Source organism: Prionailurus bengalensis, chromosome C2 (genome assembly GCF_016509475.1).
Source record: "Prionailurus bengalensis isolate Pbe53 chromosome C2, Fcat_Pben_1.1_paternal_pri, whole genome shotgun sequence".
Lineage (NCBI taxonomy): Eukaryota > Metazoa > Chordata > Mammalia > Carnivora > Felidae > Prionailurus > Prionailurus bengalensis.
This window is the reverse complement of record NC_057350.1, coordinates 68,428,369-68,449,462: the sequence shown is the minus strand read 5'-3', so window position 1 is coordinate 68,449,462 and position 21,094 is coordinate 68,428,369. Positions and strand designations below refer to the sequence as shown.

Genomic DNA, 21,094 nt, shown 5'->3' with positions numbered 1-21,094 from the left:
CCATGTATGTTTTTTTCTTTAATGGATTATGCTTTTGTGTGTCAGATCTAAGAATCTTTGCCAAATCCATGGTCACTTAAGATTTTCTTGTATGTTTTCTTTAAGAAGTTTTGTTATAGTTTAAATTTAGGTCTATGATAATTCACATTTAATTTTTGTATATAATGTGAAATAAGAGGAAAGGAGCCTTTTTTTTTTTTTTAAACATATGGATTTCCAGTTGTTCAGGTGTCTTTTTTTTTTTTTAATTTTTTTTTTCAACGTTTATTTATTTTTGGGACAGAGAGAGACAGAGCATGAACGGGGGAGGGGCAGAGAGAGAGGGAGACACAGAATCGGAAACAGGCTCCAGGCTCTGAGCCATCAGCCCAGAGCCCGACGCGGGGCTCGAACTCACGGACCGCGAGATCGTGACCTGGCTGAAGTCGGACGCTTAACCGACTGCACCACCCAGGCGCCCCCAGGTGTCATTTTTTGAAAAGATTGTTTTACTTCACTGATTGCCTTGAAACCATTTACATTCAGTTGACCATCTCTGTGTGGATCTGGCTTCTGAACTTCTATTTTGTTCCCATTGGTTTATTTATCTGTCTTATTTGTCACACTGTCTTGATTACTGTAGCTTTTATAATGAGTCTTGAAATCATATTACTAGCTCTCTAACCTTGTTCTTTCCAAAAATTGTTCTGGCTGTTATAGGTCCTTTGCATTTTTATATGAACTTCAGAATCAGCTCGTCAGTTTGTGCACAAAAGCCTGCTCTGGGGATATGATTGTGATTTTGTTAGATGTGTAGATCAGCTGGGGGAGAATTCCTATCGTAACAATGAGTCTTCTGACTCATAAGGACCGTATCTCCCGTTTATTTAGGTCTAAAATTTCTCTCAGGGATTGTAGTTTTTTTGTCAGATTTTCCCCTAAGTATTTCATAGTTTCAATGCTATTGTAAATGATATCTTTTGAATTTCAACTGTTTTCAACTGTTCATTGTTAATATTTAGAGTCCCCTGGGACTCACTGAGAGATGGTTCCCCTTCTTGGAGTGCGTCTGGGAGAGATGGCATTGCCTCTTTGGGGAGAAAAGAGCTGGTGGGTACCATTTCCCTCAGTATAGGCACAGAGACACCAGCTGAAGGTGGCTAACCTGGACACTGGCTCTCTGCTGCACCTTACTCCAAACTCCATGCCTCTGTGCTTTGGTGCAACTGCCCTCCAGGGACAAACCTGCACCAGTCTCAGTGCAGTGAGACCCTCCCTCAGAGGACCGGCACAGCTTCATGGCATGCCAGGTCCATAAAGTTTGGAGTTTGAAAACTCAGCGGGCCTGCTTGGGATAGACCCCAAGGTGCAATATACTGCTGGGTGGTCAGATGGCTAGGACACAGGGTGAAGGTAGTGAGCTAAGGGATGCCTGGGATACACCAGGGGAAATTGCTCTTCTGGGAGGGCTTTGTGGTGGTGGGATGTGAGTTCCCCTCTCTGGTGACTAGGTGGCTGGCTGAAATAATTTTCCTCCCTTACCCCTTAGTATAAACTAACGTCAGTAAGCAGCACAGTGCCAACCGGGGTGGCTTACATTTGTTACACTAGGCCCTGGTCTCCTGCCCTCTGCAGGTGGAGCTTTACTAAGGCAGTTGTACTTGAGAACTAGAGCAGCGGGCCCCTCCCCCAGAAGACCAGCACAGGCCCTTGCACACCGTGTCTTTTGACCATGAGTTCTGTGAAGTTTCAGCTCTAGTGGAAGTACCATCAAGTCTCTTTTAACAAGCAGACCAGAGCACACCTAGTTAAAACTCACCATACTCTGGCCAATGTTCAGATAATCCCCACTGCTCACTGCAGGAAAGGAGAAACTCTACAGAGGACTGACCTGGGGGAAAGACCAGTGTAACACAGCAGGAGAGTGCACACAGCATATACCAGAGTCATTTTATTTTACTTTATTTTATTTTATTTTATTTTATTTTATTTTATTTTACTTTACTTTTTTGAGTCACTTCTTTTAAATTTTATTAATTTTGTTTATTTTTGAGAGAGAGAGGGAGAAAAAGTGCAAGCAGGGGAGGGACAGAGAGAGAGGGGAAGACACAGAATCTGAACCAGGCTCCAGGCTCTGAGCTGTTAGCACAGAGCCTGATGTGGGGCTCGAACTCACAAACTGCGAGATCATGACCTGAGCCAAAGTTGAATGCTTAACCGACTGAACCACCCAGGTACCCCACACCAGAGACACTTCTGAAGCACTAGGCCTTGGACAGTATATGACCTCTTCTTCATAAAGCCATTACTCTTAGTAGCAGGAAACATAGCAGGCTTTCCCAACACAGAGAAGACAGAGACCTAGACAAAATACCAAGATGTAGGAATTCATACCAAAAGAAAGAACAAGTAAAAGTCATGGCCAGGGATCTAATTGAAAAGGTTATTAAGTAATATTCCTGAACCAGAATGTAAGGCAGCAATGATAAGGATATACTCTGGGCTTCAGAAAAGCTTAGACAACACCAAGGAGTCCCTTACCACAGAGATAAAAGACTAAAAAACTAGTCACGCTGAAATGAAAAATATAATAACCAAGATTTGAAAACAAATGGATATAATGACCACAAGAAAGGAAGAAGCAGAGGAGTGAATAAGTGACACAGAAGATAAAATTATGGAAAATAATGAAGATGAAAAGAGGGAAAGAAAAATATTAGATCATGAATGCAGACCTAGGGAATGAAGTGACTCCATAAACCATAATAACATTTGTATCATAGGAATCCCAATAGAAGAAGAGAGGGAAAAGGGGGCAGAAGGTTTATTTGAGGAAACTATAGCTGAAAACTAATATGGGGAAGGAAACAGACATCCAAGTCCAGGAGGCACAGACACCTCCCATCAAAATCAACAAAAGCGGGCCAACACCAGGACATACTGTAGTTAAATTTGCAAAATATAAAGAAAAAAAAACCTTAAAAGCAGTAAGACAGAAGAAGTCCCTAATTTAGAAGGGAAGGCAAATAATGTTAACATCAGATCTCTCCACAGAAACTTGACAGGCAAGAAGGGAGTGGCATGATATATTCAGCACACTGAATAGGAAAAATATGCAGCCAAGAATACTCTGTCCAGCAAGGCTGTCATTCAGAATAGAAGTAGAAGAGTTTCCCAGACAAAAACTAAAGGAGTTTGTAACCACAAAACTAGCCCCACAAGATGACAGGGGACTCTTTAAATGGGAAAGAAAGACCAAAGTGACAGAGACTAGAAAGGAACAGAAAACATCTGCAGAAACAACAACAAAACAAGTAATAAAATGCCACTAAGTTTGTATCTATCAGTAATTACTCTGAATGTAAATGGACTAAATGCTCCAATCAAAAGACATCGGGTGTCAGAATGGATAAAACCATCTGTATGCTGCCTACAAGAGACTCATTAAAAAATATTTTTTTTTAATGTTTAATTTGAAGAGAGAGAGAGAGAGAGAAAGCGGGGGAGGGGCAGAGAGAGAGGGAGACACAGAATCAGAAGCAGGCTCCAGGCTCTGAGCTGTCAGCACAGACCCCGACGTGGGGCTTGAATTCACGAACCATGAGATCATGACCTGAGCCGAAGTCAGACGCTTAACCAAGTGAGCCACCCAGGTGCTCCACAAGAGATTCATTTTATTTTTTATTAAAAAAAATTTTTTTTAATGTTTATTTTTGACAGAGAGAGAGAGACAGAACATGAGTGGGGGGGGTGGGGGGGTGGGGGGGCAGAGAGAGAGGGAGACACAGAATCAGAAGCAGGCTCGAGGCTCTGAGCTGTCAGCACAGAGCCTGACCAAGGCTCGAACTCACAGACTGCGAGATCATGACCTGAGCCAAAGTTGGGCACTCAACCGACTGAGCCACCTAGGTGCCCCACAAGAAATTCATTTTAGACCTAGACACCTCCACATTGAAAGTGAGAGGATGGAGACGCATTTATCATGCAAGTGGACATCAAAAAGAAAGCCAGAATAGCAATACTTATATCAGACAAACTAGGTTTTAAAACAAAGACTGCAACAAGAAATGAAGGGGGGAGGCACTATATCATAATAACAACATATCATATCAACTATTATTATACAATAATAGTAGGGGACTTTAACACCACACCTACAGCAATGGACAGATCATCTAAGAAGAAAAGCAACAAGGAAACAATGGCTTTGAATGACACACTGGACCAAATGGACTTAGCAGATATATCTAGAATATTTTTTTCTTTAAAAAAAAATTTTTTTTTTTAACGTTTATTTATTTTTGGGACAGAGAGAGACAGAGCATGGACGGGGGAGGGGCAGAGAGAGAGGGAGACACAGAATCGGAAGCAGGCTCCAGGCTCTGAGCCGTCAGCCCAGAGCCCGACGTGGGGCTCGAACTCACGGACTGCGAGATCGTGACCTGGCTGAAGTCGGACGCCCAACCGACTGAGCCACCCAGGCGCCCCTAGAATATTTTTTTCTAAAGCAGCATAGTACACATTCTTTTTGAGTGCACATGGGACATTCTCTAGAAGAGATCACATACTAGGTCACATACCAGGCCTCAACAAGTGCAAAAAGGTTGAGATCATACCATGTATATTTCAGACCACAATGCTATGAAACTTGAAGTCAGCCACAAGAAAAAATGTTGAAAGACCACAAATACATGGAGGTTAAATCCATTTACTTGGAGGCACCTGGGTGGCATTCTACTTGGAGGTTAGTCATTCTACTTGGGGCACCTGGGTGGCTCACTTGGTTAAGTGTTTGACTCTTGGTTTCAGCTCAGGTCATGAATTCATGGTTCAAGTTAGAGCCCTGTGTCAGAGTGTGCTGACAGTATGGGGACTGCTTGGGGTTCTCTCTGCTTCTCCCCTGTATGCTCTCTCTCTCTTTTTCTCTCTTTCTCTCTTTCTCTCTTTTCTCTCTCTCTCTCTCTCTCTCTCTCTCTCTCACACACACACACACACACACACACACACACACACACATTCTCTCTCTCAAAATAAATGAACTTTAAAAAAACATCTTACTAAAGAATGAATGGATCAGCCAGGAAATTAAAGAAATAAATACAGGAAACAAATGAAAACGAAAACACGACAGTCCAAATCCTTTGGAATGCAGCAAAAGGGGTCACAAGAGGGAAGTATATGCAATACCGGCCTACCTCAAGAAGCAAGAAAAATCTCAAATATACAACCCAACCTTATACCTAAAGGAGCTAGAAAAAGAACAACAAATGAAGCCTAAAGCCAGCAGAAGAAGGGAAATAATAAATATTAGAGCAGAAACAAATGATATAGAAATAATAACAACAACAAAAAAAAAACAGTGGAAAAAATCAGTGAAACCAGGAGCTGGTTCTTTGAAAAAATTAATAAAATTGATAATCACCTAGCCAGACTTGTCAAAAAGAAAAGAGAAAGGACCCAAATAAAATCATGAAGGAAAGAGGAGATCCACAACCAATACCACAAATAAAAACACTTATAAGAGAATATTATGAAAAACTATATGCCAACAAATTGGGCAATGCAAAAGAAATGGATAAATTCCTAGAAACATGTAAACTACCAGAACTGAAACAGGAACAATAGAAAACATGAACAGACTGGTAACCAGCAAAGAAATTGAATCAGTAATAAAAAATATCCTAATAAACAGAAGTCCAGGGCCGGATGGCTTCCCAGGGAAATTCTATCAAACATTTAAAGGAGAGTTAATACCAGTTCTTCTCAAACTGTTCCAAAAAATAGAAATGGAAGGAAAACTTCCAAACTCATTCTGTGAGGCCAGCATTACCTTGATTCCAAAACCAAAGATCCCACTAAAAAAGACAGTTACAGTCCAGTATCCCTGCTGAACATGGATGTAAAAATTCTCAACAAAATACTAGCAAATCAAATCCAACAGTACATTATAAGAATCATTCACCCCAATCAAGTGGGATTTATCCTTGGGCAATAAGGATGATTTAATATTCTCAATGAATCAGTGTAATACACCACATTATTAAAAAAGATAAATACATGATCCTCTCAGTAGATGCAGGGAAAGCATTTGACAAAGTACAGCATCCTTTCTTGATAAAAACCCTCAACAAAATAGGGATAGAGGGAACGTACCTCAGCATCATAAAGGCTGTATACAAAAGACCCACAGCTACTATCATCCTCAATGGAGAAAAAATGAGAGCTTTTCCTCTGTGTTCAGGAACAAGAAAGGGATGTCCACTCTTACCACTGTTATTTAACATAGTACTAGAAGTCCTAGCCTCAACAATCAGCAAAAGGAAATAAAAGGCAGGGAATCAGCAGGGGAAAAGTCATACTTTATACCTATTTGCGGGTGAGATGGTACTTTATGTAGAAAACCCAAAAGACTCTACCAAAAAATTGCTAGAACTAATATATGAATTCAGTAAAGTCACAGGGTGCAAACAACATACAGTGATCTGTTGCATTTCTATATACCAATAATGAAGCAGCAGAAAGAGAATCAAGGAATTGATCCCATTTACAATTGCACCCAAATTACAAGATACGTAGGAATAAACCCGCCAAAGAGGTAAAAGATCTGTACTCTGAAAACTGTAGAACAAAAAAGACACTGAATAGCCAAAGCACTCTTGAAAAAGAAAAGCAAAGTTGGAGGCATTATAGTTCTGGACTACAAGTTATATTACAAAGCTGTAGTGATCAAGATTGTATGGTACTGGCACAAAAATATAAATATAGATCAGTGGAACAGAATAGAAAACCCAGAAATGGACCCACAACTACATGGTCAACTAATCTTTGACAAAGCAGGAAAGAATATCCAATAGAAAAAAGATAGTCTCTTCAACAGATGGTGTTGGGAAAACTGGACAGCGACATGCAGAAGAATGAAACTGGACCACTTTCTTAGGCAATGCACAAAAATAAATTCAAAATGGATGAGTGAGCTAAATGTGAGACAGGACACCATCAAATTCCTGGAGGAGAACACAGGCAACAACCTCTCTGACATCAGCCATAGCAGCTTCTTACTTGACATGTCTCTGGAGGCAAGGGAAACAAAAGCAGAAATGAACTATTTGGACTTTATCAAGGTAAAAGCTTCTACACAGCAAAGGAAACAAAACTAAAAGGCAGCCTTCAGAATGGGAGAAGATATTTGCAAATGACATATCTGATAAAGGGTTAGTAATCCAAAATCTGTAAAGAACTTATACAACTGAACACCCAAAAGTCAAATAATCCAGTTAAGAAATGGACAGAAAACATGAATGAATTCCAAATTATGGAAAGAGTCCAAATGTCTATTGACTGATGAATGGATAAAGATGTGGTGTATATGTACAGTGGAATACTACTCAGCAATAAAAAAGATGAAGTCATACTATTTGTAATGAAGTGGATGGAGCTAGAGTGTATTATTCTAAGCAAAATAAGTCATAGAAAGACAAATACCGTATGATTTCACTCATGTGGCATTTAAGAAATGAAACAGATGAACAGGGAAAAAGAGAGGCAAACCATCAAACAGACTCTTAAACATAGGGAACAGAGAATTGCTGGAGGGGAGGTTGTGGGGGGAGATGGATTAAATGGGTGATGGGTTTTAAGGAAGGCAGTTTTGATGAGCATTGGGTGTTATATGTAAGTGATGAATCACTAAATTCTATTCCTGAAACTAATATACTATAATGTTAACTAACTGGAATTTAAATAAAAACTTGAAATTTAAAAAAAGAAAAAAATTTTTGGCCATTTTCCAAATATATTCCCCTACCCCAATCTTAGAACTCCAGTGCATGTGTGTTAGGCCACTTGATGTCCCACAACTGACTTATATTTTGTACAGTTTTTTCAGTCTTTTGTCCATCTCTTTTATTTTGGAGTGTTTATATTGCTATGTCCTTAAATTCACTAATTTTTTCTTCTGAAATATGTAATTGGCTGTTAATCCTATCCAGTGTGCTTTTCATCTGAAAAATTTTATTTTTCATGTCTAGGTACTTGCTTAGCCTTTTTGTTCATCTCTTCCTCTCTCTCCTCATGGCTGTACTTTTACCTTTCAAATATGTGGAATATACAACAACATTTATAATACTCTTTTCCATTTTGCCGTTTTTGTCATTTCTAGGTGATTTTGATTAATTTTTCTCTCTTCTTTTTAGTGCTTCGTAGTTTCCAATTGAATTCTAAGAATTGTGAATTTTATCTTGCTTGTTGTTGGAGTTCTTGTATCTTTTAATACATATAGTTCTGAATTTGTCATTGGGTTTAGTAAATTACTTGTAACATTTGTTTTTATGTTTCATTGGGCTGGAACTTTAATATCCTTTAATCCAGGGGCTAATTTAGCTTTAGTGCTGGGTCCATTTCCTTCTGAGTGTTGTACTAAATGCTCTTTATATGTTAGGAAGTGTTTTCTGTGTGTGTGTGTGTTTTTTAAGTTTATTATTTTGAGGGAGGAGGTAGAGAGAAAGGGAGAGAGAACCCCAAGCAGGCTCTGCTGTCAGCGTATGCCTGACATGTGGCTCGATCCCACAAACTGTGAGACCACAACCTGCGCCGAAATCAAGAGTCGATGCTTAACCAATTGAGCCTCCCAGGTACCCTAAGTCTTTTCTATCTGGTTGAAACATGAATATCTCTTGACTGATATAACTGTCAAAATTGTTCTGCATGTTTGTTGGGGGTGATTCCTTTCCCAGCTTTTCCTTACACACCTGTGCTTATTAGCAGGAAGCTAAAGACTCATGGGGAACTTTCTGCAGATTTTTAGAATTCTCTCTATATTGATCTGTTTATTACTCTGCCTGTGGATTCTAGTTGTCTTGGCCTCCTCATTTCTAAACTCTGTCTGCTCAACTGAGTGAGCCTGTAGGCCCTGTTTGGGTGTTGTCTTCCCTGTGCTACAGCCTGAAAACTCTGTATAGGTAATAATCTGAGGCAGTCATAGGGCCAGTCTTACTTCTTTTCTTTTCTGAAGGATCAATGCCTGGTCTGCCTCTTATCCATTGGCCGAAACCTGTTATTTTATGCATTTGTCTGCTTTTAGACAGGGTTGCATAGGGTGAGAGGATAAGTTATTGGTCCTCCGCCATGGTTTGATGAACAAGTGAACTGCCTGGGACTATTGAAGATATAACGGAGGGGCGCCTGGGTGGCTCAGTCAGTTGAATGTCTGACTTCGGCTCAGGTCATGATCTCATGGTTCGTGAGTTTGGGCCCCATATTGGGCTCTGGGCTGACAGCTCAGAGCCTGGAACCTGCTTCTGAGTCTGTGTCTCCTCCTCTCTCTCTCTACCCCTCCCCCGCTTGTGCTCTGTCTGTCTCTGTCTCTCAAAAATAACATAAAAAAAAAAAAAAGATACAATGAGACACCTTAGTGGCTCCCTTTAGGTAGAAATATTCTTGGCCTACACAAATTGATGATTTAAAGTTAGTGTTCAGGTAGTAGTCACATGTCATCACTGGTTGTTGGACAGGTTAGAAAGGTTGTGAAGTCTCAGTCCATTATTTTTGAGGTTTAGGAGGGAAGTATTAAGCCATTCTGACATCATTTTTATCATTTCCCACGATGTATTGGTAAGACCATAGTGTTACCAACTTCACGTAAAGGAAAGGGGAATGGCCAAGCATGCCTCGACTCCTTTTTCACCCTTACTCTTTTTATATGTCGTGCAGTGTTAGGCTTCTCTTAGTAAGTTTTACCACATCAGGTGTTGGTAACAGCATATTGTGATTGTTAATTGCATTAGATTATAAGACCGGAGAATTCTGAACTAGTTCCTCATATGAAAGTTGAAGGTGGCACAACCTTTAGAATTTTTAAAATGATTTTCAAAAAGCTCCATCTTTTCCTTATTGCCTTTTAAGTGGGGAGTCTAGTTTTTTGATGTTTAACTCCTTTGTATTAGAATACTTGGTAATGATTTTTTATTTTTTAGTTATTCAAGCGAAGAAATGTTGCTACAGCAGAGGAAGAAACAGAAGAAGAAGTTATGTCAGATGGAGGCTTCCATGAGGCTCAGATTAATAACATGGAGATGGCACCAGTAAGTAAGATCATGAAAGAAACTCTTTTTAGTGTGTTTCTGAAGATATGAGGCTTAGCTTTCTATTTGGGTTTTTTAAAAAGTGGTTAGTAAATGGCTACAGAAATTACTTGGCATTTCATTTTTGAAAAGAGGCCATATACTTAATATCCTGGTTCATTAGATGTTTTTTATAGTTTGAATAATATACAGTTAAACAGAATTAACTAAATTGTGAAGATTAATTCAGCTTTTAAAACTTAAAAAGATAATTGTAAAATTATTCCTTAAAAGTTGAATAACAAGGGATACTTTAAAGAAAATCCCAGTTTGTTATTCATTTCAGTTATCAAATTGGGCATGTTTATATGATTTTAAAAATTGGTTCCATATCACAGCTGTTGGCTTTTCTATTACAACCTGTTTTGTAACTTTCTTGAGGTTACATGAGGATCTAAAAATTATGCTTTGTTTATATGGATACCTGTATAGATTTCTCATTAATCAGTATGTTTTAATAGATCATATATAGTTTTCAAAAAAAAAATCTTTCTTCGGTAGACCCAATTTCTTTCTTCATTTGCAACCACTGTTACTGGATTCTTATTCTTCTTGAGAAAATAAGTTTTTTTCCTCCTCCCCTTTTAAGCAAATTGTGACATGTTGTGCACAGTATCCTATATATATTTTTCTACTTCATAGATCTCTAGTTTTTATGGACCATTTTTTTTTGTTTTTTTTTTTTTTTTAATTAGGAGAGCAGTTTAAATCATTTTGGAATCTATGTAGATAGACATTGTAGCCAACACTATGATTTTTAAAAAAAAAATTTTTTTTTTTTCAACGTTTATTTATTTTTGGGACAGAGAGAGACAGAGCATGAACGGGGGAGGGGCAGAGAGCGAGGGAGACACAGAATCGGAAACAGGCTCCAGGCTCCGAGCCATCAGCCCAGAGCCTGACGCGGGGCTCGAACTCCTGGACCGCGAGATCGTGACCTGGCTGAAGTCGGACGCTCAACCGACTGCGCCACCCAGGCGCCCCATATGATTTTTTTTTAAATTTTTTTTTAACGTTTATTTTTGAGACAGAGACAGAATGTGAACGGGGGAGGGTCAGAGAGAGAGAGGGAGACACAGAATCTGAAACAGGCTCCAGGCTCTGAGCTGTCAGCACAGAGCCCGACCCGGGGCTTGAACTCACGAACCGCAAGATCATGACCTGAGCCGAAGTTGGACGCTTAACCGACTGAGCCACCCAGGTGCCCCAACCAACACTATGATTTTGTGGTGAATTCTTCTAGGCCCTTCAGAAAGTCGAACTGTCCATTTTTTTAAGTGGATATTAATATGAAGTATTTCGTGGATTATAATACTAAGATTCTATAGAGGAAACAACCTGTAGGAGATTGATTGGTTGATTTTAAGGAATTGGCTCGTGTAATTGTTGGAGCTAGTAAGTCCAAAATCCGTAGGGCAAGTCAGTAGGCTGGAAATTCAGGTAAGTGTTGATGTAGTTTTGAGGCTTAAGTTTCTTCAGGAAACCGGTCTTTGCTCTTAAGACCTTCTTCAACTGACTGATTGAGGCCAACTCACATTTTAGAGAGTAATGTGCTTTACTTGATTATACTAGTTTAAATGTTAATCACATCTAAAAATTTTTCTTACAGCAATATCTAGATTAATGTGTGTTCAGACAACTGGCTACTATAACCTAACCAAATTGACACATAAAATTAACTATCCTAGTACATTCCTTGGCAACTTGGCATGTATACACAACTCCTTAAACCATACTGAGACTCAGATAAATAAATAACAAAGTTATACTTCCATGTGACATGATATAGTTATTGTTTGTGCAAGTAAAAATGTACTAACCTCCCCAGAAGAAGATGCAAAGTCTTTGAGTGGTGTTCATTTCTCTCCTTGATATCCTGTTACTTAAATGCTGGGATATAAAATTAACAGTACTTAAATACCATGAATGTAAAGTCAATACATCTTACATTAGGGAATAAGAGGGAAGAAAACGTGTGTGTGTGTGTGTGTGTGTGTGTGTGTGTGTGTGTGTGTGAGAGAGAGAGAGAGAGAGAGAGAGAGAGAGAGAGAGAGAGAGAGAATGTGTATATCCAAGTGTATCCAGACATTCATAACAGAATCATATAGATACCTTTGTTTATTCAGGTATCAGTTTTGTAAGTTTCAAAGTAGTTACTTTTCTGACTGTTAAGAGCAGAATGCTTCATTCTCCCAGTTGGGATTTCCCAGGTGTTTGGTAAAGTGCTGTTTACCAACCAGTGCTGTTGGTAAGCACTGTTTCCCAAGTGCTGTTTCCCAACCAGTTATCATTGACAACTCAGTGCAGTTTTCTTCACAGTTCATCTTGTTGACTCTAATATTTCATGAAATGACAGGAATTTTATTTCATTCTGACAGGTGACCCTAAGAAGTAGGTTAACTGCTAATATTGGGGATGGGTTATAGTAAAAAATGGAAAAGTTCTAAGAAAGCAAGAAAATAATGGAAAACTGAAAAGTTTTAATAAAGAAAATAGAAATTTTTTTTTTTTTTTTTAGTTTTTTTTTTTCAACGTTTATTTATTTTTTGGGGGACAGAGAGAGACAGAGCATGAATGGGGGAGGGGCAGAGAGAGAGGGAGACACAGAATCTGAAACAGGCTCCAGGCTCTGAGCCATCAGCCCAGAGCCCGACGCGGGGCTGGAACTCACGGACCACGAGATCGTGACCTGGCTGAAGTCGGACGCTTAACCGACTGCGCCACCCAGGCGCCCCAGAAAATAGAAATTTTAAGTAAACTTGAGTCAGCTGTTGAATTTGGTAGCAGCTAGAATCTGTGAATTACATAGGATTATTCTATACTCCATAAATATTTATTGAGCATCTTCTATATGCCAGCCTTCGGTGATAGAACAGTAAGATGGACAGGGTCTTTGGTTTTCACAAATCTGCTATACTGGAAGAATCTGGGCAGTAAACACATAACTGAGAAAAATACCTGATAGTGAAAAGGGTTGGCATAGAATTAAAATAGAGTGATAGAGATGGAGCAGTTCCTTTAGATTTGGAGACCATGAAAAGCCTTCTTTTAGAATTTAACAAATTTGTCTGAAAGACAAGGACCAACCAACCATGTGATGAGCAAGGAGAAGAAGAATAATAAACGCCTTCTCTTAGTATTTACTCATAAGATTACTTTCTTATTGTCATGAGCTGCTTTTTTCACATTCATTCATTCATTCATTCATTTATTTATTTATTTAGAGATGGAGGGGCAGGGAGAGGGAGAGAGCTGAGTGTGGAACCCACGTAGGGCTTGATCCCACAACTGGGAGATCACAACCTGAGCCACTCAGGTTGCTCCCATGAGCTCCTTAATGATAGACAAAATATTTGGCTTTGTCACATCATTGATCATTTCAGACATTTCTACATGTAAAGATTATCTTACCTTTGTGTAACTTTTCTAGATAAATATGATTAACTTAATAATGTTGGCCACAGTTTATACTGTCTTTGTTTTCCTTTGATTTAGAGTTAAAATTTTTATCATTTTTGCTTTTTTGTGTTTCCAGGGTGGTGTAATTACTTCTGACATGATTGAAATGATATTTTCCAATAGCCCAGAGCAACAGCTTTCAGCAACACAGAAATTCAGAAAACTGCTTTCAAAAGGTGAGTTCTGAGTATGTTAAAGTACAGTTGACCGTGAACAACAGGGGCTCGAACTGTGCAGGTCTACTTATAACGCAGATCTTTTTTGATAAATTGAGTACAATATTATAAATATATTTTCTCTTTCTTATGATATTCTTAATAACATTTTCTTTTCTCCAGCTTACTTTATTGTAAGAATACAGTATGTAATACATAACGTACAAAGTAAGTGTTAATTGACTGTTGATGTTATTGGTGAGGTTTCCTGTCAGCAGTAGGCTATCAGTAGTTCAGTTTTGGGGGAGTCAAAAGTTAAAAAGGATTTTTGACTGTGTGGGGATTGGCGCCCCAAGTTTTGTATTGTTCGTGGGTTGACTGTATATTTTTTCATTTCGATAAAAAATACTACTTTCCCATATTCTGTTTTTCACATCACAGGTAGGTTGCTTTGGAATGTGTCTATCAACAGAATAAAAGGACACTTATAGACATAAGTATAATTATGAGCTATGGCTAATTTTCGAATTTATTTATTTATGCAATCTTACCAGGACCAGAAAGGAGCATTATTTTAATTTCTGAGCTATTTTATAAAAGACCTTAAAGTGATAAAACCAGCAGTCAGTATTTCATGTTAATTCAAATTGAGAAACTCCATTCTTTTAAAAAAAAAAACAAAGTGTTTTTGTTTGTTTTTTTAAAGATTTTATTTTTACATAATCTCTATGTGGGCCTCGAACTCAAAACCCTCAGATCAAGGTTTGCATGCTCTACTGACTGAGCCAGCCTGGCACCCCAAGAAAAACTGTCAAAATATCACTTGAGAGGTGCCTAGGTTAAGTTGGTTAAGCATCCAACTCCGGCTCAGGTCTTGATCTCGTGGTTCACGAGTTTGAGCCCCGTGTCAGGCTCTGCTGACAGCTCAGAGCCTGGAGCCTGCTTCAGATTCTTTCTGCGTCTCCCTCTGTCTCTGACCCTCCCCCACTCATGCTCTGTCTCTGTGTCTCAAAAATAAATAAAAACAATTAAAAAAATATATCATTTGAAAGATCAGTGTTATTGCTGGGCATGGTAATTATTTATTTATTTTTGGTATAATTAGGGTAGACTAGAATATGATACTTTCGTCATTCTGGGCAAGTAAACAGAACTATGACTCTGAACCACATTAAAATGTTGATAGTAAACATTGACCTTAAATAAATAGCTGCTACCCTTGGCCCAGTACTAAGGTATAGTTTTTTGGAGTCATTAGTGATAAATTAATATATTCCTTGAGGGAACTGGAATAAAAACCTATAACATATAATTTACATTTTTGTGTGATACAAAAATTACATTTCTTGTGTGACAGTTTATTAATATTTGAAAGCTATTATCATGTACACTTTTCCCACTCCTCTTGTCTCTTTTCAGCGTGCTAAGCCTAATGACTTTCTCACAGCATGTGACCTTTTAGGGCCTTTTGCTGCTTTCTACTACTTTACTGCCTAGATTCTAGTTTCCTAGCCATCCCTCTTAAAAATGTGATAACTAGGGGCACCTGGATGGCTCAGTTGGTTAAGCATCCGACTCTTGATTTCGGCTCAGGTCATGATCTCAGGGTTGTGAGATTGAGCCCCATGTGGGGTTCCATGCTGAGCATAGGCCTGCTTGACATTCTCTCTCTTCCTCTCTCTCTGCCCTTCCCTGGCACACATGCGTGTGCGCACCCTCTCTCAAAATAAATAAACATTTAAAAAATGTGGTAACTAGGATATAGTACTTCAGATGTGTTCTCGTTACCCTAAGGTGAGGGGACAGATTGCCTTCCTTGTCCTAGGACTGTATGTTCCAGTAATGTACTCCAAGATAGCAGCAGCAGTTATTTTGGTAGTCATGGCACAGTAAGGTTCACTGTATTTGCAGCCATCTAAACTCCCATAGAACTTCTTTTCATGCACATGTGTTTTAGGATTCATCTGTGAAGTCATGTAGATTTTTAAAAATATTTTTATAAATTTCAGTTGCTAAATCCTGCTTTATCCCTGTCGTTTTATTGCAAACTTCAGCTTATTGTTGTTCTTCCTATATGTTATTTCTGTAATCTAGCATATTAATTACTTTATCTTTATTATAATCATCAAATTTATTTGTACTACCTGAATAGTTGATAAAAGTGTGGAACCAGGCAAAGAACAGGTCATCAGAGCGCTCTCCAAATTAACATTGAACCATTAGTCACCTTTGTTTCATTAAAGCTTTGGACTTGTCTAAGAATCCCTACTAGTACTATAATCTGTCATTTTTCTTGCATCGCTCTGTGAATGTCATCAAGAACTTTGTCAGATCTCTTGCTGAAATTACCATGTTGATTGTTTAGGACATTTTCTGTTAACCCAACAGGTTTCTACCAAATGATTTCATTTATAAAATACTCTGTTGTCATAAATGAAAAGTGAGATTAAGTTGGCAAGTCATCCTTAATGAATTCTTTCTGGCTCCTATTTAACACCGCAGCTGTAAAATTAAATCCTGCAGGCACATGCAGAGTCACCTAATCCAGTTTATTAAAACAACTTCTTGTTAGAGTAAAACCCCATCTACAGAGAAGGGGCTAGAAGGAAGAATTCTGAAATAATAACAGTGGTCATCTTTGGATGTTTTCCCCCCTGCTTTCTTAAGTTTTCTAAAATTATAGAAGCAATGGCTTTAATTTTTGAGAATTCTGCCCATCAATTTCCATGTTAACGTGTACTTTATTGTGAAACCTTTTGAGCTATCCTAGTCTCAAAGTGGCTGTGCTCCATTTTACATTTAGAATTTTACATTTTATTTCTTAGATTTCCAACATGAAAGAGATGCTAAAATGGAGGGAGGGATATTACAAAGTGAATTTGAGCTCATAAAGTCCTTGCATTGAAATGAAAGAATTATTTTCTTCTTTCCTTTTATTTTATGGGGAGACAGAACCTAATCCTCCTATTGATGAAGTCATCAGCACACCGGGAGTAGTGGCCAGGTTTGTGGAGTTCCTCAAACGAAAAGAGAATTGTACACTGCAGGTGCGAACCATTTTCATTTCTTGCCTCATATTTTAAATCCCTTTACAAACTTACATTTTATATACAGATTTGTTACTTAGGTTAATTTATACAGTGGGTTCGTTTTTGATATGATGTTCCTGACAACCACGTTGCAAGCTGCTTTTGATAGCTTTGTCAACATCTAGGCCCTTGGTTTTACTCTTTAGAATTCATGTCATTTTTATCATGAAGAAGATTATTTTATGATGATTGTGGATAACATTTAATAGGGAATCGTTTGCAGTTGAAGAGTCACTATAAGAATCTAAGTGTGGGCTACATAAAATTTGGTTTTGGAAGATTTTTAGATTACATTGGTCGGCTTTGTCAGGGCTGTGTAACATGGGCTAGGTTAGACTCAGTAATCCCCAATCCTGGTTCCAGTTAATTCTTCCCATTCCCCTGAAGAGTTTCCAGGGAGACAGCCTTATGAATCTCCATGCTTCCTGCTGTGTTAATTTAGTCTGTCAGTACTGTATTATATAGGGGTTCTAAGAGGAAATTCTGCAACTTCTGGATTGGATAGTTTTCACAGTAAAGAGAACCACCTGTCAACTGACTCGTCCTGGGAGTTATCTAGAAATTTTTAAATACTGTTTTTGGGTTTTTTTTTTTTTCCCTGAATAAAGTTGGAGTTTTAGTAGACTGGCAATTTTTCAGTAGCTGTACTTCCTTGGAGTAACCAGTTGAAGCAGTTTCTGTGTTATTCTTTAACCAATACCTGTGATATCTAAATTCTCACTTATAGGATCTAATCTGAAGGGCTTGGCCCTTTAGAAAGACTCTGCAACTATAAAAATTGGTTAGGTACAAAGTGGATCACAAAATGAGGTTAATTTTCCAAGTATATCTGACAATAACAAGTTAATCATAAAGGTAACTTTCACCCTCTTGTCTGCTTTTGCCTTATTCTCTGAGGCTGTAGGGAGGGGGACATTTTTATAAATGATAATAACCTCTGTCCCCAGGTTCTTTACTCTCCAGAGGATTGTAGGTAATTCATAAAACTTGATGCCTTGTCTTGATATTTTCTCTCCTTTCCTCCCATCCCGACTTTTCTCCTCCTCTTACTCTCTTTGTTGCGGTGATGAGTTATTTCCAGAAGAAAAACAAGAAATCCAGAAAAGGTAGAGTACTTCAATGTCCCATCAGTTTTTCTTCTCCAGTTTGACACTGACTAATCCCCAAGTTCATTTGAATTAGGATTCTGTTTTGGTGGCTGCCTCTTGGATTGTAATTCTGGTCCCCATCTAAGGCCAGGATCATCGGACACCTGAAAAATAATCAGGTTCACCTAGAGAGCAAGGAAAGAGACTTTTATCAGAAAAAAAAAAAAAAAAGGAAATCCAGACAACCAACACTGCAGAGTACCAAGCCTGAGCCCTAAGCAACCTGCCAAGAGAACCAGAGGGACCAAATGAAGAGCCTTACTGCAGTTTATCATTTGAAAAAGCTTTGTAGGAAGAGGGAGGTAGGGAAAATTATCATTTTGTTCATGTTTGTATCCTCTGACAGAGTAGTTCAGAGATCATGAATTTACTCCTGGATTGAGCAGTTTTTAATAGGTGGTCACAGATGTCTAGTTTCTTAATGTGTATAAATGAAGGCCTAAAATGAAAAAAGAGAAATGGGTCTTTCCACATCTCCATGTTCTCCAGTACTCCCTGAAGAGTGCAGTATGTCCTCTTAGTGCCCTCTCCTGGCTAACACATGTAAATTTTACATCATTTGTGATTCTAATCCTAGAGCTTGGATCTTCTGAAGACGAAAGCCTTTGGAAATCTCTAATTTGCGTCTATCTAAATTCTCAGATTCCACCCTTGTGCAAACTAATAATTAGGCTGAAAGATTGAGAAATCATTCCTCTGGAAGTGACTACCTCATGATTTTCAACTTAGCTGTCCAAAGACTCTGAGAGATAACCAGCTGTTTATTATATAAAGGTCATCATCTTCAGGTTTTCTTCGGTGTACGTTTTAAGTACAACATGGTATTCTCTCCAGTGTGGGCAGTGGGTAATGTCAACCACTCCAGAAGCAGGAGGAGCAAGTATATTGAAGGAGACCGTGGAGCCAGGAGGCTTCGTGCTCACATAAGTAGACGTGCTCTGGGCAGCTCAGAGGGTACTCTTTCCTGTATCTTCTTAGCACGAGGATGGAAGTTGTCCCTGGTAGTATGTCTACTTACTAGAAATTTGAATAGTGTGCTTTTGGAATGTGGCTTCTGCCATTTCTCTTCCAGAAAGAGAGTAATAATATATGGTCATAATTATAGCTAAACTCACTGATAAACCAAGTGGACAAACTTAATCCCTTCATTCTGTAGATACAGAATGTGAATCCTAGTGAAGTCTCTTTTCACTTACATTTTGGTTCTCCTTATGCCCAAATCAGTGAGGTACCTCACACCAGGGAGATAAAAATGCCTGCTTTGGGCAGTGCTTCCCAGATACTCCTTTGCTTTCAAACAAGGTGAACATGGGTGGAATCTAGGAGTTTGGAAACATAGTTTCATCTCCCTAAGAGCATTCTCAAGCTTGGTGACATGTAAGCCTCAGACATACTTGAACCTTTGATATGCGATTGGTCTGCCTTATGGTATATTCCCTGGGCCCACTTTGGTTTTTGAATCCAGGCCCAGCATGTTTGTACTGTCTTTTGCAGTGCTGAGATGTTGCATTCTGAAACCTTCTTACAGAAGCTTAGTATGAAAACAGCTAGAAATAAGGAAATTGCAACCTAGTTGCATTCATTAGGTACTCCTCTTAAAATTGTAAATTGAAATGAAATTGGTTTAGTTTCCCCATTTTTGCTTTTCTTGTCCCATGTAAAAGCTTAATGTGATAAACTGCAGTAAGCCTTCATCCTCCTATGTCTTTTCCCATCCTCATTGATCCCTCTACCTTTCTTTAAAAGGATGCTCAGATGACTCAGGCAATGTTCTCTGCAGAGTTTGATATCTGGGTTTATTTTTCTGATGTGAGCCTCTCTTTTCACTTGCTCTCCAGGTGAGCCTGGCATTTGCTAGGAACCAGAGTGGACCCGGCAAAGTGGCCAGCAACAGAGTCCTGATCCAAATGGAGAAAGGGAACCAGGCGTACCTCAACCTGGAGTGGGAAACTTGATAGGAGGTCAGAAGTACTTCAGCTTTGGATTCTCATTTTCCTTATTTAAGGAACTGAGCACCAGAAGGTAGAGACTGAGAAAGGGAAGAGAGAAAGTATCAAATCTTCAGTGTGTCCTTCAGATTTCAACTGTAGCCTTATTTAGCAAGTCTGGACAGTGAAAAGTAATAGTGGACTGATAATTTTTAAGCAATCACAGCATGACAGGTAGTTTTCCTTGCATGGTACCATTCTTGGAACACTAAGAATATAGTAGTTTAAAGCAAAAAGAGGAAGTAAGGGTTATAGGTACTTTGGCTACTGCTTATTACTTAAGTGATGCCATTTCTTAGATTGTATTCATCATGTTACTGATGTTTTGAGTTTCACGGTTACTTATATTACCTTTCCTGGCCATTTCTATCATAACTTTATGCAGTCATTTTTGCAACAGGACTTCCACATTTCACAGCTCTCTTTCACGTTAGATTCTAATATGGGACCCAAGGCCGAAACATTAACAACAACAAAATGATGGCAGTACTCAAAGAGATGTTACATAGTTTGAAGTACAACCAGTTTTTTACAAACATACATATTAAACACATTTGAAAGTTGTTTCTTCCAGCACTTTAACAGGGCCTGTATGCTGAGGGGAATTTTCTCCCTCCCTCCTCTTTCTCATTCCTGCATATGTACATAGCACACAAATACACAGATGGGCATAGAAAGTGGCATAAATACAGCTTGATGAGTTTTTACAGGGTAAACGTCAGAGTAATCACTGTGTGTGCGTGAGAGAGAGAGAATGCTTTATTCATGTACAAACACGATTTTCAGTCGCCCCTCTGGTTCTGTTGATCATCTTCATCTGTCTCTGTCCCTGGTATTTTCCGATTTCTCTTCTTACCAAGGGAGGCCTTGAATTTTGCTTTCAGAGGTTATCATTATTGTGTACTTCTTAGTAATAAAGGTAATTCTGGTACGTTCTTCTTTTGCTGAGATATCCTAATTGCCAATTTTCTCCCATCTGTGTTTAGCCTGTTATTCACTTATTCCCCATTTTTCTAATCATTTTCACTCTATTTTGTTTTGCTTCTCCATTTCATTCTCTTCAGTAGCATCTGAAATTCCCTCTCATTTCTTGTAAGACCTTTGATACTAAACATCAACAGGCAGATAGCAGTTTGAAGTCTTGCAGCAGTTAGTATT

General features: G+C 38.7%; 1 protein-coding gene across 3 annotated transcripts in view; it reads left to right on the top strand.

Moving 5' to 3' along the window:
• Window positions 1–21,094, top strand: part of KPNA1 (karyopherin subunit alpha 1) — a 70,843-nt gene that overhangs the window by 28,654 nt on the left and 21,095 nt on the right. For all 3 annotated transcript variants that reach the window (XM_043594316.1, XM_043594314.1, XM_043594315.1), the window contains 3 exons: window positions 9,951–10,058; window positions 13,633–13,732; window positions 16,664–16,758. In XM_043594316.1, the coding sequence (XP_043450251.1) occupies window positions 9,951–10,058; window positions 13,633–13,732; window positions 16,664–16,758 (303 nt within the window). The remainder of the gene's footprint in view (window positions 1–9,950; window positions 10,059–13,632; window positions 13,733–16,663; window positions 16,759–21,094) is intronic.